The sequence below is a fragment of the Gopherus evgoodei genome, chromosome 17 (genome assembly GCF_007399415.2).
Source record: "Gopherus evgoodei ecotype Sinaloan lineage chromosome 17, rGopEvg1_v1.p, whole genome shotgun sequence".
In the NCBI taxonomy this organism is placed as follows: Eukaryota; Metazoa; Chordata; order Testudines; family Testudinidae; genus Gopherus; species Gopherus evgoodei.
Window position 1 is genome coordinate 20882206 of NC_044338.1, and position 16155 is coordinate 20898360.

The 16155-nt window shown below is 55.7% G+C and overlaps 1 protein-coding gene across 1 annotated transcript in view; it reads right to left on the reverse strand.

Moving 5' to 3' along the window:
* The window catches only part of TMEM132E (transmembrane protein 132E), a 44917-nt gene extending 29520 nt beyond the window's left edge, over positions 1-15397 (reverse strand). The window contains exons 1-2 of the mRNA XM_030537031.1: positions 14498-15397; positions 10189-10329 (exon numbers count right to left, since the gene is read on the reverse strand). Coding sequence (XP_030392891.1) covers positions 10189-10329; positions 14498-15351 — 995 coding nt within the window. The 5' untranslated portion in view covers positions 15352-15397. The remainder of the gene's footprint in view (positions 1-10188; positions 10330-14497) is intronic.
* Positions 15398-16155: the final 758 nt, after the last annotated feature.

A 16155-nucleotide genomic window follows, 5' to 3' on the forward strand; every position in this document is an offset into this window, starting at 1 on the left:
TCCTTTTATCCCTGTTACATTTTCTTCTTTTCATCGAATGTCTCCCTGTCTTTGTGTCACGAGCCAGGACAGTCACAAGCTCCGGATTTCCCTTCTCTACACTCTGGGACAGCTCTGCCACGTCCTTTCTTATCTGTCTCCACAATCATTGCATTTGGCCACGGGGGTTGCACAGGGCGCCTGAGACCACAAGGGGGATGCAGACCAAGCATTTGTGGACTCCACCTTTGCACCAGGGGTTTGTCCCTAGAAGCAGGAAGTGAAACCGACTAGGCTCAAACGTGAAAATGAGTCTCTCTGCCCACTGAGAGAAATGGGAACCAGCTTCAAAGTGCTGACATGGTGAAAAAGTCAGGGAGATTTTGGAAATGCTGTCAGTGTTAACAATCTAAGGGATCGTGTATCAGCTAAGCCAGGCCGATCTGTATTTGTATAGATCCGTATGATTTTTGACCCGGCATTGTCCCTTTGCCAGAGAAATAATTAATACCCAAAGTCAGAGCGGGCTGCAGTTGGTGAGCAATTGATTTCTCATCGTGTTACATTTATTGAGAATGCACCATTGATCTGGGGATGTTTTACGTGGCCAGTTTCACTCCTATAAATATTGAATGAACAAAAGGAGGAAAATATGTGAGTAAACCGTCTGCTCTCAGCTCCCAGAGATGCCTGTCATCTTGCAATCCATGACTCCCTGGCACCTGGCCCTGTGCTGTTCCCTGGCCGGGCATGGTCTTTTCAGGTCATGACGGACAGAATTCAACACTCCTTTGCTGAAGTTCGCCTTCAGCTCGGAGATGGGAGGTGCACCCCCCACAGAGTTTCTGTCCCCTTGCCCGCAGAGAGAGGCTGGGACTGGAATAACTGGGATCGACCCCACGATGCCCTGTCCCTACAGCGCCTCCTTTTGGGACAGTTTGGGACTGGAGTAACCGGGGTTCCCCGCAACAGCCAGCATGACTCCCCCACTCCCCACAGCACCCCCTGCTGGGAGAAGCTGGGACTGGAATCACTGCTCCTACCCTGCACCCTGCAGTGCCTTCTACAGGGAGAAGCCGTCAAACTCAACCCTACACTGGCTTCAAATGCCAAGAACCATTAAATCCTTTTATGCTGAAATCCCTGAGGGGGGAAATGGGCTTAAGTCATTTATACTTTCCATTACATTCATATTTGATCAAGCTGTTTTCCTAAAAGGTGATTGTAATCACTTTAAATTCATCTTCCGTCTCTAACCTTTCAAGGCTCATTTTAATCTGCATGTGGGGTGGGGGGTTTGGGGAGCCCATCAGCATCTCTCCTTCCCTGGGCCAGCCCTTCGTCTCATTAAAAGAAAATATTACTGCCATAAAAACCTCCCTAGCTCCCAGATAAAGAGCCACCCACCCTCTGGCATCTGGGGATTTCCACGTAAGCGGGTGCTGCTTTCAGAACCCCCCATTGCTCCAGCTGCTAACATCTGCACTCAGGGAAACAGAAGGAAGGCAGGTTCGTGCCCTGGGAATCCCAACCCCAAGTGGCGGGGAGAGGAAGATGATCAGGATTTAGAGTGGTGACCGCTCCCCCAGCTAGCTAAGGGTGAGAGCTGAGTGCCAGACCCCCCTCAGTCACCACATCTCAAAGCAGCCGAAGGCAGGCTCGATTTGTGCTCAGCAAGGGACACAGAAAAGAATCTGCAGGGAAAGGAGGAGCTGCAAAGGTTTCAATCCCTGGGGTGTTGACCAGGAGGGAGAGCTCCGGGGATCTGCCCTGCCCTGCAGAGCTTCCCAGGAGCTGGTAAGTTCCAATCAGAGTTGAGGTGCCAGGAGCGGAGGGGGGGTGGTTCATGGACCATCTGCCCCATGAGAAATCCTGTCATTTCAAAATCTTGTTTTCGTTCCAAACTGGAAGAAAAGTTGAAAAGTCCAGCGGTTCCCCAGAACGGAGATTCCGCAAACATTCATTTTGGAAGCACTGAATCGGTTCATTTTGGTACAGACAAGACATCAAGATGAGCTGTGGAGCAGGGGGCGATTTCATTCTCACAATCTATAAAGGCTACATCAGGAGATGCTAACACTGGTGAAAACCAATGTCTCCCTAGAACCAACGGTTTGGCGCAATCTGCACAGACGGGGTCTTGTTTCTTATGGATCTGCTCCTTTCCTGCCAGCACCCTGAATAGCCCTTGATGCCCATGCATAGCGAGTGCCATCTGGACTTGGTAGCACTTAAGAGCTGCAGCCGGTTACCCACGGTGCAAGTGGGGAACCAGCCTCTGTAGGGGTACATGCTATGCCAGGCTAGACCTGCTGGTGACATCCTGACGTCCTGGCATCTTCTGTAACCCACATGAGCTGCATGTCCTGAGGCACTAGGGGTCAGCTCCCCAGCTGGTGTGAATTGACGATGCTTTATTAAAATCAGTGGGACTAGCCAATTCACACCTTATGGCCAGTGCCTGGGCTCCTTGAGTAGCTGGCATGTGTGTGAGCTGGCGCTGTGGAATGTGGGCTGAAGACCTGGCTTCCTAGGATCTGTCCTACGCCAGCACCCGTGGCTGCTGTGGGAGCAGAGGAAGTGGGGTTATGCAGCTGCAGTCTTGCCCAGTTAGACTGTGAGCTCCCCGGGGCAGGGACTGTCTCTCACTGGGGTATGTGCAGTGCCTCGTACAACAGGCTGCTCTAGGAATAGACAGCAGGGCTGGTCAACGAATTTCCAGCTCAGTGTTTTCCTGCTGGGAAATTGGGTGTTGCTGAAATAAAAATGAAACATTTAATTTCAGATCAATAATAAATCTGTGTCTGTCTCAGCTTTTGTGGTGCCTCATGGGAGCTGTAGTTCCAGGCATCTCAGTCCCCAGTGTCCTCTATGGACTCTGCTCTCCAAACGGACTATGCTTCCCATGATGCACCATGATCTTGCTTTGTGGCTGAGCTGTCACAGTGCCTTATGGGAGTTGTAGTTCCAGGGGCCTCATGACCCCAGCATGCCCTAGACTATTCTACCTGTGGCTGAGTTCCCGCAGTGCATCGTGGGATTCCCATTTCATGTACACGTTGCCCATAGACATTTTTCAGTGGTTTCCATTTTGTGAGATGTTTCGATATTTTTGTGCTTTGTCCTGATGTCAGAAAACATTCTGATATTCTGGAGTTTCTCACAGGATGAAAATTCCATTTTTTGATCAATTCCAGTAAAGTGTCCGGGCCTGAACTTGCAAGATGCTGAGCGCTCCCTGTAAGCCCAGGGCACTGAGGGTCACGATCCTTTATTAGGATCGATGCACTATGCCATGTCCTCTCTCTTCGTACCCAGAGGTCCCTGTGCTGCTAGCTGATTGGGTCTCCATGTTGTTGCCGTTAGCTGCTGTGTCCTGCCATTGCTCCTTTCCCTTGGACCGAAGTTTTCTGCACAATGCACCAAACAAGAGGAGCAAAGAATCTTGTGGCACCTTACAGACTAACAGACGTTTTGGAGCATGAGCTTTCGTGGATGAATACCCACTTTGTCAGATGCATGTAGTGGAAATTTCCAGGGGCAGGAATATATAAGCAAGCAAGAAGCAGGCTAGAGATAATGATGTTAGTTCAATCAGGGAGGATGAGGCCCTCTTCTAGCAGCTGAGGTGTGAAAACCAAGGGAGGAGAAACTGGTTTTGTAGTTGGCAAGCCATTCATAGTCTTTGTTTAATCCTGAGCTGATGGTGTCAAATTTGCAGATGAACTGAAGCTCAGCAGTTTCTCTTTGAAATCTGGTCCTGAAGTTTTTTTGCTGCAGGATGGCCACCTTAAGACCTGCTATTGTGTGTCTAGGGAGGTTGAAGTGTTCTCCTACAGGTTTTTGTATATTGCCATTCCTAATATCTGATTTGTGTCCATTTATCCTTTTCCGTAGAGACTGTCCAGTTTGGCCGATGTACATAGCAGAGGGGCATTGCTGGCATATGATGGCATATATTACATTGGTGGACGTGCAGGTGAATGAATCGGTGATGATGTGGCTGATCTGGTTAGGTCCTGTGATGGTGTCGCTGGTGTAGATATGTGGGCAGAGTTGGCATCGAGGTTTGTTACATGGACTGGTTCCTGAGTTAGAGTTACTATGGTGCAGTGTGCAGTTACTGATGAAGAGGAAACAAGAGGAACCTTCATTCCCAACGATCTGCAATGTAAACCTCTCACACGTTAGTCAGATCATAGGCAGTGCAGCACAAGAGTAGTGGAACTTGTGATGCAGGGGTGGGGAATTAGTCCCCCTCAACTGAAGTATTCTGGGGAGTGAGAGCGGGATTCAGAGAGGCTGGAGCAGCTGTGGTTGTGCTCAGGATCAGGCTGAGAAGTGGAGAATGGGACCCCGCTGGGCTGGAATGGGCCCGGGAACAAGTCGGAACCCCTCGGATCCTCCTTGGGTGATTTGGCTGTCCCCCTCCCTTGGTCGAGCCTCAGGACCTCCCCTGACTCTCTGTCCTACCCTTCCCCAGTCACAGGGATCTCTGCTCACCCCCAACCCACTCACAATGGAATGCAAAGCACTGCAATCGGGACATTTTTCAATGACTCTGTGTTACACTCATGTAAACACACCATTGAGGTTCAGGAACCAAATTACAGACCTAATCGCCTTTCCCTAGCAGGCCTAATGGACAAGCGCAGGCTTGCTGCTGATCACTGTTCTCCTGGTTAGGCTCAGGGCTGCCCAGAGGATTCAGGGGACCTGGGGCAAAGCAATTTCAGGGGCCCCTTCCATAAAAAAAAGTTGCAATACTATAGAATACTATATTCTTGTGGGGGCCCCTGCAGGGCCCGGGGCCTGGGGCAAATTCCCCCCCCCGCCCCGGGGCGGCCCTGGTTAGGCTCCAGATCAGTGAAGTCTGGAAAAAAATATGATTATTTGTCAACAGCGCATTTGAAAAAATGCCCAGAACTGTGTACGTTTGCAAACAGCCTTGAGCGACTCACGCAGCTTAGGCAGCTGGGCAAATAATGAAACTGTCACCATATCCTCACTCCCATGGGTTACCAGCAGGGCTTGAAGCAAAGATCTGCAGCTTCGAAAGCGCAGGCTTTTGTCATGCGAGCTGAAGACTACAACAACTCTTTTAGCTAGCCGCAGTAGTAGGCTGTCATCCTTTACAAAGACTGGCCACTGAAAGGGGACGCAGGCCACATTTTAGCAGCATGTCACAAACCCACCATATTGTAGCGGAATAATTAATTAGGAGAATAATATGAAATTGATTATGTACATGGTTCCACCAGCTCTGGCTGTTGAAGTCAATGGGTGTGACTCTGGATTTACTCCCACATACACAAGAACAGAACAGGAAGAGCCACACCAGATCAGAGCAGGGGTCCACCTGGCCCAGCATCCTGTCTCTGACAATACTCCGCATCAGCTGCTTCAGAGGATGGCGTGTTCGTTTAGTATGCTCTAGGGCGCCCCCTGCAGAAAAGGTTAACGCGTGCTGGGGCAGTTACCCACTCATTTGGGTCTCAAATGCGGACGTGTCTGTTGAATCATCTAATGTTTCAAACTCAGTTGAGTCGCCTGGCCCTGCTCCATGGGCTTAGAGGTTAACTGCTGAAGTGGGCGTTCCATACAACAATCAGTTTTAGTCATTTTTTCTTAACTAGATTTTAAGCTCTCCAGGGACGAGTTTATCTCCTTTTATGTTTGCGCAGCACCTGGCACAATGAGACCTTGATTGGGGGCCCCAGCTGCTACACTGCACACGTTAATTGATCAATTAATCATGACAATTAATAATTCTTTATTTTTGAACATAAATCAAACTGATTTAACTGTTGCTAAGTTAGCTGGATCAGTAACCTGATGTCTGTAAGGAGCTTGTGTGAATGTGTCCTGCTATATTAATGATATTTAATAAAGAAGTAATAGTAATGATGATCTTTCTTTCCCACTCTGTGAAATCCTCCATCGCTTCCTTATTTACTATTGAAATCTCAGGGTGCTTAAGTATCTGGCACCATCGTGTGATGGAGGGACATGGATCTTCCTAAGCAGGAGGCGTTTACTAAAGAAATTGACAGCAGCTATAGGTCAAATCAACACACTTCCACACAACTTGAGTTCCAGCTTGGTTGCCTTTGTTTACCAGGGACCAGATCCTGGAACTCTACATCACAGAGCCATCTAGTGGTTGATTAATATACTGCAAGTAAACCTCATCAGAAATGCACATTCTAGGGTTTCTTTTAGCAAACTGTGAGGTGCCATTGGATTATTAACTACGGCAGATTAAAACCAATGATGGTGATCAATAGCTCCCCCAGACTGGGTATTAGGGGTGTCCAGTGCCTACATCTAAGTTTAACTTTATTTCCAGCTTAGCTTTCAGTCCACCTTCAAGGCTGAGGAATTTCTCCTGAGCATCTGGACTTGTCTCTCCTCAAGGAATTCACAAGCTGCTCTTTCAATTAAAATCTTCCTTACACCAAAGTGTCAAAGTGTGCCCTTGATTTTGTGCTGCCAAATTTACAGCCCAGCTCCAGATCTCATAGGAATTAACACACACCCCAAAAGTGGTGGAGACAGTAAATTAAAATTTGGTTAAGATATGGAATGTATGTTGATGAATGTTTGATGTACGTGAATGGTTAGGGAGGTGCCAGCCAGGAAAGGATCCATAGGCTGAAGAATGTGTCAAGTGGACCACCAGACAACCCCCGGAGGGCAAACTGGGATCCACCCCAAACACCTGGAAGGAATGTGCCATCTGCTAATTGAGCCAACAACAGCAGGATGAAATGGTTCCCACAGACTAACATAGGAATTAATTCCTATAAAAATGGACTCTAAAAATTGAGGACTTTGAGTCTCTGGTTCTGCAGCCAACCTCCAGGAGCATCAAGTGCATCTGACAGACTCGGCTCCATCCTCATGACCAAGATACCTTGCCGGTAACTTGGCATAAGCAATTTCTAGGCTGGTAAGTATAACACCTATACAGAACCTGAATGAATGACTGTGCGAATGAATACATGTGTGTGTGTGTGTGTGCGCGTGTGTAAGGAATAAGTAGTAATAGGAATTAGTCAAACAACGTTGTTTACTTTTGTCTTTTTGCTTTATTATATTTACAATAAATGTGGCATCTTTGCCTTATCACTCTTAATAAGATCCTGCTGGTTTTTATTATATTGGCATAACATTTGTAACGTACTGGCCTGCGTTGCACAAGCAAGTGAATGAAACCGTTGGGCCTGCAGCACCGTTAGCAGCAGCAGCAGGTGTTCTTTCGTGCAAGAGGCAGAGGCCTGTATTTTTGGAGTGAACGATCGAGGTTCTAGGCCTGGCTCCCTGGAATTTATTCAGAAAAGAGGACAAGCGTCATCCTTGTCACGAAGCTAAATGCTCCAGGGTCTGTGCCGAGCAGTGGCAGCTCCTCCTTCACTCCCACTCTGATCTCTCCAGCTCACCATGCAGCCAGCTTCCAGCTCCTCCCGTTCTGGCATCATCCTCCACAAATGTGACCCCAGTTAAATCGGCAGCGAAGAGACAGGTGGCAAAGGACAGCACCGATCAGAGAAGGGCTCAGTCTAGTCCAGCTGCACGGGTGAATCCTGCACCAGGCTCTGATTAGGAGGAAGAGTCTTGGCTTTCCTGCCTCGGGACAGAAAAAACTCCACTGGCCACATGGAGGAAAGTGCCTGCAGAACTCCAGGAGACGTGGATCCCAGGATTCCCACCACCCTGAGAGACCTTTAAGGACAGCCCCAAGATCCCTGCCATCATGCACATGGGCTCTGGCTCCATGCCTGTTATTGGGGATACGCCCCAAAGCCATTCTCTTCTCCACGAGGCCCCCTGCCCAGGCGAGCTGCAGATCACCAAGTGCCCTGAGGCCAGGCCAGTAGAGTCGCTTTCATGCAGCTCAGTGTGAGTCTGGAGAGCGGCCTGTCCCTAGCTGCCCTGGCTTGGTGGGATCTTGCCAGCCCTCAGGCACCACGGTGACAAGCGGCATTTGTCGGGGGTATGCTGCTTCCAGGCGACCCTGCCCCCCGAGAGCATCACAAACACCTCCAGTTCCCAACCCCACCTGCCCCACACTCCAATAACCTGCCCCTCTGGGCGCCTGTACCTCTAGTGCCTCCAGCTAGGACCTATAGCAACTGGGCCTATTGTCTCTTGGGGCTTCTAATTCCCAGGGCTAAGGATCTGCCCGTAGAAGCAGAGGCCCCTACGAACTAAGCCAGTTCAACAGGAGGGTTTTAACAGAGCCTGCTGGGATTCCCGCTAGATTGCCTCCAGACCCATTGCCATTCTGCAGGCCCCAGCTGGGTCTTGCTGGGCGTGGGGCTCCCCACAGTCATCCCACTCAGTTCATTCCCATACGGCACAAAACAACAGCCCCCAGTTTTCGTCTCCCCAGACACAGGCACAGTGTCCGTGATCAGCGCTCCGTCCAGAAACTCTGCCCCGGACCTGTTAAACCAGCTACATTCCAACCCCTGGCCATACTCCACTTCCCAGCTGGCCCCATGCCCCCGCCGCAGAGCCTCTTCCTGGAAACAAACAGCTTTGCCACTGCACACCCCACCGCCGGCGCCATCCCAGCTGCCAGGGCACAGAACTCTCTGCTCGGGGCTTTCTCACACTGTCCTTGGCTGACACAGGCCACCAGAGCCGGGCAGGCTAATCCCCTGGCTGGGACCTGCCCAGCTATCTAGGGGAGCTTGTGGTGCCAAGATAAGATCTCACTGGGCAGGCAACCTGCCTCCATCGCCCATGTGTCCTGAAGGTCATGTGGCTGCTTTGGAGACGGGAGCTGCTTAGGGGGAAGGCAGCCTCTTCTCCTTCCCCCAATATCAGCTTGTCTAGCACTGAGCAAGACACGTGAGAGCCCTGGGGACGGATCCCTGCTGGGGTGGGCAGGGTGGGTCTTAGGCCCAGGGGACAGATCCCTGATGGAGTCCCCAAATGCCCAGGTGCTTAAAGAGCCAGCCCCACGCTGGGGCCCCACCTAAGCAGAGCGCAATGGGCAGAGGATCCTAGTGAATAGCAAAGCCTCTCCACGCCGCTGGCCTCTCCTCCCTGCTCTGATGAGCTCCCAGGCAGGCTGACTGGAGAGCAGGGGAATGGAGTGGAATTTGGGGACGGGGATAGGAGTATTTCTGGGGCGGGCAGGGTTTCCCAGGTGGCCCGTCGAGCACGGCTGCACTGCGAGGCCCGTGCAGGCCGGAGCGGGGTCGCTGCCTGGATCCGAGCGCCAGGAGCGCTGCTCAGGTCTGTTGTGAAGAGATAACGAGCTCTCCTGTGGGCTAACATGCGGCATGGACGCATTAGATCAGAAGGGCAAGTTAATCGGCTCCAGGACGTGCAGGCCGGGCGAGCGGAGTCCCAGCAAGGCCCCGCCCACGCGGACTGCGTGCAGCTCTGGGCAGCGTGTTCAGGGAAGGCGGGCAGCCGGCAAGGTACAGGCAGATGCCAAATTTTAAAGAGGAAGCTTGCTCCAAGGAGACCCCCCTCACCGGGGATGGATGCCCTCCCTCCTCGGAGTGGGGGATAAGAGACGCAGGATGCAGGTGTGTTCACCATTCCCTACCCATCCTGGCCCATTGAGTGTATCTAAATTAATGCAACGCCCCTCCAGAGCCTTTGGCCTACGAGTGGGGGACGGGGTCTTTCTTCAAAGCCAACCACTTTGGGGGCTCCCGCAGGGCAACACGAGACGCGGCTTCCCCTCCCCCGCTGCAATGAGCCACAAATGCTGCCCCCGCCCCTGCAATGCTCCTGGTCACAGAATGGGCCTAGCTAGCCAGGCCGAGCAGCACCAAGGGCCATGTCGCAGCAGGAGGATACAGACTGCCGTGGTCCTGCCCCTTGGCCAGGCGCCGCTGCCCTCAGGGGGGCAGCACAGGAGCCCTCCAGTGAGCGAGTCCTGGAGGCTAAGGTCGGAAGGGGCCACCAGATCTCTTGCAAACCCGCGTGGAGCGCAACTGCAGCCCCCTGGAGACTGAGCCCTGGCGTGTCACAGGCAGAGAACGTGAGGAAGCGAGGTGCACCAGTGCCGCGGCACGTGAGACGTGCCCAGAGGATCCCAGCAGACAACCCGTGCCCCGGACTGCAGAGGAAGGCAGAGAACCCGTCCATGCCGATCCGAGCGGGGGGAAATTCCCTCCCGATGCCGTGGCTCGGTCAGACCCTGACCCCGAGAAAGAGAAGGGGACGCGGCAAGGCACTTACCTGGGCAGCGCACCGTCTACCTTGGCCACGTCGACGGTGGCTGTGGAGTGCTTCCCGCCCGTCAGCAGCTCGGAGGTCACCAGCCACTGGAGGTTCCTGGATTTGGTGTTGACGAGGTTGACGCCCTTCTTGGCCTTCACCCTGCAGAGTCGGAGAGGAGAGCCAGGCTCACGTCCGCAGGGCTGCCTGCCTGCAGCCACACATGGCGGGACCGATCCCAGGGGAAGGGCCGTCATGTCCCAGAGCACTGTTCCTCCCCCAGGGAGCGCGGCGGACAACGTGGCAGCTGCCGGCTAGTATTCAGCTGGGGGCAGCTAGTAGCCATTACGGTTAAATGCAGGGCACTAGACTGGAACTCAGGAAAGAGGCGTTCCCTGCCTCAGTTTCCCCACTGGCAGATGGGGGTGCTATTGTGTTCCGAGGTTTACATGAGAGAGAAGTGTTATTCAGGGACTGTGAAAGCCTGGCAGTGACTGTAGGTGGCTAATACTGGATTACTCAGCTTTGCAGGGGCTTATTTCCAGGTCAGAAGAGACCCGGTGATCAGCTTGTCTGACCCGTTGCACCACCCAGGCCGGAGAACATCACGCAGTGTTCCCTGCATCCCGCCCAGATCTTGCAGTTGAGTTGGAGAGACTTTCACCGGTGCAGACCTGGGAGAAAGGGGCCCCGTCCCACTACCAACGGGCGGAGAAGGCAGCTCCCTCTGCAGCTCAATCCTCGGCTCTCCGCCGTGCTTCCAAGGAGATTCCTACAGTCCGCTCCCCTCGCTGTCCCTCCCCTCCAGCGGGGTCCTGACAGGACGGCAACAGAGCGAATGAACTCCCAGTGAGCAAGTGGCGCACGCAGCGGCTTGGTGGCTTGGGGTGCTGCTATTAGGAGGGTGCATTGAGCATTTAGCTGGTGGGGATGGTGCTCCCTCTCCCATCTCTTTCGCATCGGGCTCGTTCACTAACAAATAGCCTGACCAGCCACCCCGTCTTTGTCCCATTACATCAGTGATATCACCGAAGGGAGGGCTCTACGCTTGGGCTCCAATCAAGGGCTCTGTGAGCCAGGAGCTGCCACCCCCGGGATCCAGGCACCCTGCTTACGCTTTTCCATAGCTCTGTTTTACGTCATGTCTGCCAGATGCCTTCTGTCTGGAACCCAATGCCAAGGCAGTCTGCAAGCACAGTGGTGCACCGTGGCATGAGGGGCTGGCATGGCAGGGGGCTGTGGGTAAGGAAGGAGGGGCCCTGGCAGATCTGGGAAGGGAAGGGAGGGGGAATAGCAGGAGGCTGCGGGCCAGGGCTAAGGGGCATCAGCTGTGCGGTGTCAGGATCCAGGCCTGGGCTAGCGGGGCACGGCCTTCAGGTTGCTGAGGCCACAAATCCTTCTCTCTCCCCATGGCCGCCCAGAGGATTCAGGGGGCCTGGGGCAAAGCAATTTCAGGGGGCCCCTTCCATAAAAAAAGTTGCAATACTATAGAATATTGTATTCTCGTGGGGGCCCCTGCGGGACCTGGGGCAAATTGCCCCCCCCCCGGCAGCCTTGTCTTTCCCATGTGCTAAACTCAGAGCAGGGCAGGAGCAGCAACAGGGCCCCCCACGGGCGCTGCTGGAGGGAGAGCGGGCAGGAGCTCCGGGCTTGGACTGGCTGGGAAGGACGCCAGGAGGTGTGATGCCCGTTCTGGCACTGGAGAAGGGTGTGATGCCAGCATGCCAGGCTACATGTGCCAGACACCGAGCGCTCCCCTGGGCGGGGTTGAGGGAGGGGGCTCAGCACCTTGCCGGATGACCAGGACTGCTCCATGCTGTGATGGAGTAGGGACTGTCTGTGTGGGGAGTGGGAGAGCAGGGGAGGACCTTAGGGGATGGCCAATGCCAGGGCCTGTAACCTGAGCTAGGTAAGGGAGGGGAAAGGTCAACACCTTTGCCCGGGTTCAGTCCTGCACCCCTCTTTCCGGGACCCACAGTGACTCGCAGCCAGCCAGTAAAACAGGTTTATTGGACAACAGGAACACAGGTTACAGCAGAGCTTGCAGGCACAGTCAGGACCGCTCCACCGAGTCCTTCTGGGCTTTCAGGGTGCTTGGATCCTAGCTAGGATACCCTGAATTCCACCCACACAGCCCCAAGCCCAAACTCAAACTGCTTCCCTCTTGCCACTCCCCTCCTTTGTCCCCTTCCCGGGCAAAGGTGTTGACCTTTCCCCTCCCTTACCTAGCTCAGGTTACAGGCCCTGGCATCGTCCATCCCCCAAAGTCCTCCCCTGCTCTCCCACTCCCCACACAGACAGCCCCTACTCCATCACACATGCACGGTGGGGTCCTGTTCTGAGTCTAGCCTAAAGGGATCTCCACCCTCCACCTCTCCCAGCCCCCTATCCACACCCTCCTGCCAGCAGCTGATCCGAACCCTCCCCCAAACACGGTGCACCCATCACGCTGCCCACGTGGCCACCCACCCTGCTATGATCAGTCCCTCTCCCTGTCCCAGTGCCAGCTTCACCTCCTTTCCACTGCGTGGGCGGTTCGCCCTGTGCAGCTGGCCATGTGTGCAGGGCACCCAGCCCTCCCCGCCAGCACCATAAAACCCTGCCCACCCCTCCCCACCAGCACCCTACTGCTCTGCCACCTGGCCCCTCCAGCACCCTAAAACCCTGCCCACCCCTTCCCTCCAGCACCCTAAAGCCCTGCCCACCCCACCCCTCCAGCACCCTACTGCTCTGCCACCCCACCCCCTCCAGCACCCACCCACCCACTGCAGCACTCTCTGGCCATGCCCATTCTGCACCCCACAGCTCCAGCCCCACTGTCCTCTCCCCTCCACCCCCTGTACTCATTCAGCCTCCTGCCAGGGCCCTGCACCTCTTGCTCTGGCTGTCCCTTGTGCCCCATGGCAGGGCCCGTCCCGCCCAGGGGCCAGGGAGATGTTCACACCCTGTGCTGTATGACTCCCATGATAAACTGACAGGGGCTCCCCAACCCTCACTGAACTGCCTGCCATGGGCTCGGGGTCCCTGGCATGGGGACAGCTTTGCGCTGGGGCTGGGGAGACGAGCAAGTCTGTCAGGAACACACACACACACACACACACACACACACGCACACACACACACACCGGCCTCTCTCCCTGCATCACGCCCCGCTGCGCCCCATCTGTAACATGCACCCGCAGTGGGGATGCCCACAGTTACTGGCATCAGGTTAATGAGGCCAACCTCACGAAGGTGTTTGCCAGGCACGGGGGACGTGGTTTAACCAACGCCCCCAGGGGTCAGCTGTTATTAACAATGCAGGCTCCCCGTTCGCTGCGTCCTTGCCACGCACCCCGGGAGCTGAGCCGATCGCCGAAGTGCTCGCAGCATCCTCACACCACTGTCCACCAAAACCCCCCAGAAAACCCAGTGCCCAGGCCCTGCCATCTCCTCCAGGCCACCCTCCGAACCAGCATCAGAGCCAGCAAGGGAGGCTGGGCTGGGACCCAGGAAATCTGCCCTGCTGTTGACTCCATAGGACCTTGGGTAAGTCCCGTAGGGCCAGACTCTTCCAAATATCCAGCAGCCCTGACGTTAAGCCTGGCCTTTGGGCCCAGTGTGAAGCCACCATTCTGAGGTGGAGCCCTTTGAGCGCTGAGCCAAGGGGCATGATCCCATGATGGACTGTCTCCCCGCCCCGCGGCCTGGCAGAGGTAGTGCAGCCAGCCTGCCTAGCCTCCAGAGGAACCCAAGCAGCGGCCCCGAATCGAAATATTCCGTGTTTGAAACACAAGCTTGGGCCTGAAAAAGACCCGTTTTCCCACCCGCTGTAATGACACAGCAGCAAACGCCGAGTCAGACCCTGCTCTGATTTCCTCAGACGCTCCGTCTGAGGGGTCCGGCTTGCTCCCCGGGGACGTCTGCATCGGGGACCTTGTACTACACAGTAACAACGTATGATGACACTTCCTCCCCTGCGTCCACCAGAAGGCCCAAAGAATCACCTCTGGAGATTAAACATCACACACAGTGCAACACACACCCTTCCCCACCCGCTGCTGAACCTGCCCCCGGGAGACAGGCTCCCCATCGGATTTTCAAGAGCGCCCGGCCAACGAACTCCCAACGAAACCAATGGGACTTAGGCACCTCAAGCGCCTTTCCAAACCTGCGAGGGATCGCTGCCAAATGCAGCCCGCTCTGGGGTGGGCCGCGGCAGCTGTATCCCAGCGCGCAGCGACGCAGCAGCTCAGCGCCTCCTAGCAGCAGGCTGGAGCGTCGGCTCGGCGCTCAGGCCGGGGCTGCAGAGGAGTGGTTAACGTGCTCGTCCCCGGCCCCGTGGACGTACCTGAGCGTGAAGTGCTCCACGGTGGAGTTGGCCATTAGGTAGAGGAGGATGCTGAGCACTTCGCCCGGCTTGAGGGGCTTGTCCGGCAGGCGGATGAAGATGTTGCCGTCCAGCCTCTGCTCCTGCATCAGCTGGGTGGGCGGGGGCTGGAAGAGGCTGATGCTGCCAATGCGCAGCAAGGGGTGCTGCGTGGGGCCCTCGGTCCGGGCAGCGCCGCCCCCCCGGCGCGGGGCCGTCTCTCCAGGGCACTCCCCGGCCCCGTCGGGCGCATGCAGCGTGTAGTACAACTCAGCCTGCTGGCTCTCGCCGCTCAGGTCCAGGGCCTCTGGCGCCTTCCTCCTGCCCAGGGGCACGGCCGAGGGGCCAAACCAGGCGTGGGGCAGCTCGGCCTGCACCAGGCAGGTGGCCAGGCTGCCCCGCAGGCGGCAGGAGCTCTTGATCTCCCGGGCCTCGCGGAAGGCGTGCAGCCGGACGCAGGGCAGCCGGTCGGTCACGTCGAAGTCATCCCAGTCCCGGCCTGCCACGTAGAAGAGCACCTGGACCACGGGCTGGCTGGCAAGCACCCGTGGCTGGATGATGAAGGCTCGCACCTTCCAGTTGACGGTGAGCCGGTCAGGAATCTCCAGGGTGCTGGAGGGCTGGAGCTGCTCCTTGGGCAGGACCAACCCGGTGCTGAAGGGCCCCAGCGAGACGTTGAGGACGGGCAGTTCCTTGGTCTGGAAGACGACGAAGGGCTCGGAGCGCTGCAGGGGGACGCTGGCGTTCCCCCCCGGCCCCACCCCCGTTTCCTTCAGGAAGAAGGCCAGGCGGGTGTTGGAGAGGCGGTAGCTCACAGGCAGGGTCACTGCCGCCATGGGGGGCCAGGGCTCCAGGGGCTCCAAGCTGGGCACCAGCACCTTGCCCTGGGCTGGAAACGGGACAGAGAACAGGGCGGGTTAGAGATGGGACAGAGTGCTGAGCACCCGTGCATTGCCACCCGTGCATTGCCACCCATGGCAGCCCCTGCCATCCCTGACCGGCCACTGCCCTGCATCTGCTACGTACCCCCACGTCTCCCACACACACACACCCATGCTGTCAGCAGCACTGTGACCGCGCCTTTATTCACCAATCGCAAAGCACTTTATACAGGAGGTCCATCTCATTATCCCCATTGTACAGATGGGCAAACCAAGGCACAGACGGACACTAGCTCAGGAGCCGGCCTGCCGTCTCTGCTGGATTCCATGCTGGGTTTAAATCCCCCTGCAGTCCCAAGGGAGCGCCGGCGTGGTGCACCTACAGCACTAGCATCCAAAACGGCAGTCAGGGCATGGAGGCAAAGCTCCGAAGGATCCAGCAAATGGGATCCCCTCAGTAGGATGCCTGCACAATCCCCCAGCTACAGGAACCCCTGAAGTGCTGAAAGTCTGCAACCCCCTGCAGCGCGGGGCCCCTCCCGGGAGACTCTCCACAGCTTGTCGGGGCCTATAAGCCACCGGCCATGAGTTTTATCACACCAGCCGGCCCCTGGTACACGGCCCGGTCCATCAGACCATCGGCAGCATGAGGCAGTTTGCTGGGGGGGGGAAAGAGGGGTACGTGAGCATGTGTATTCACAACCGTTTTTATTGGGAGGTGAAGAAACTCCCACATGGATTCCCCAACTCCGCCCTTCG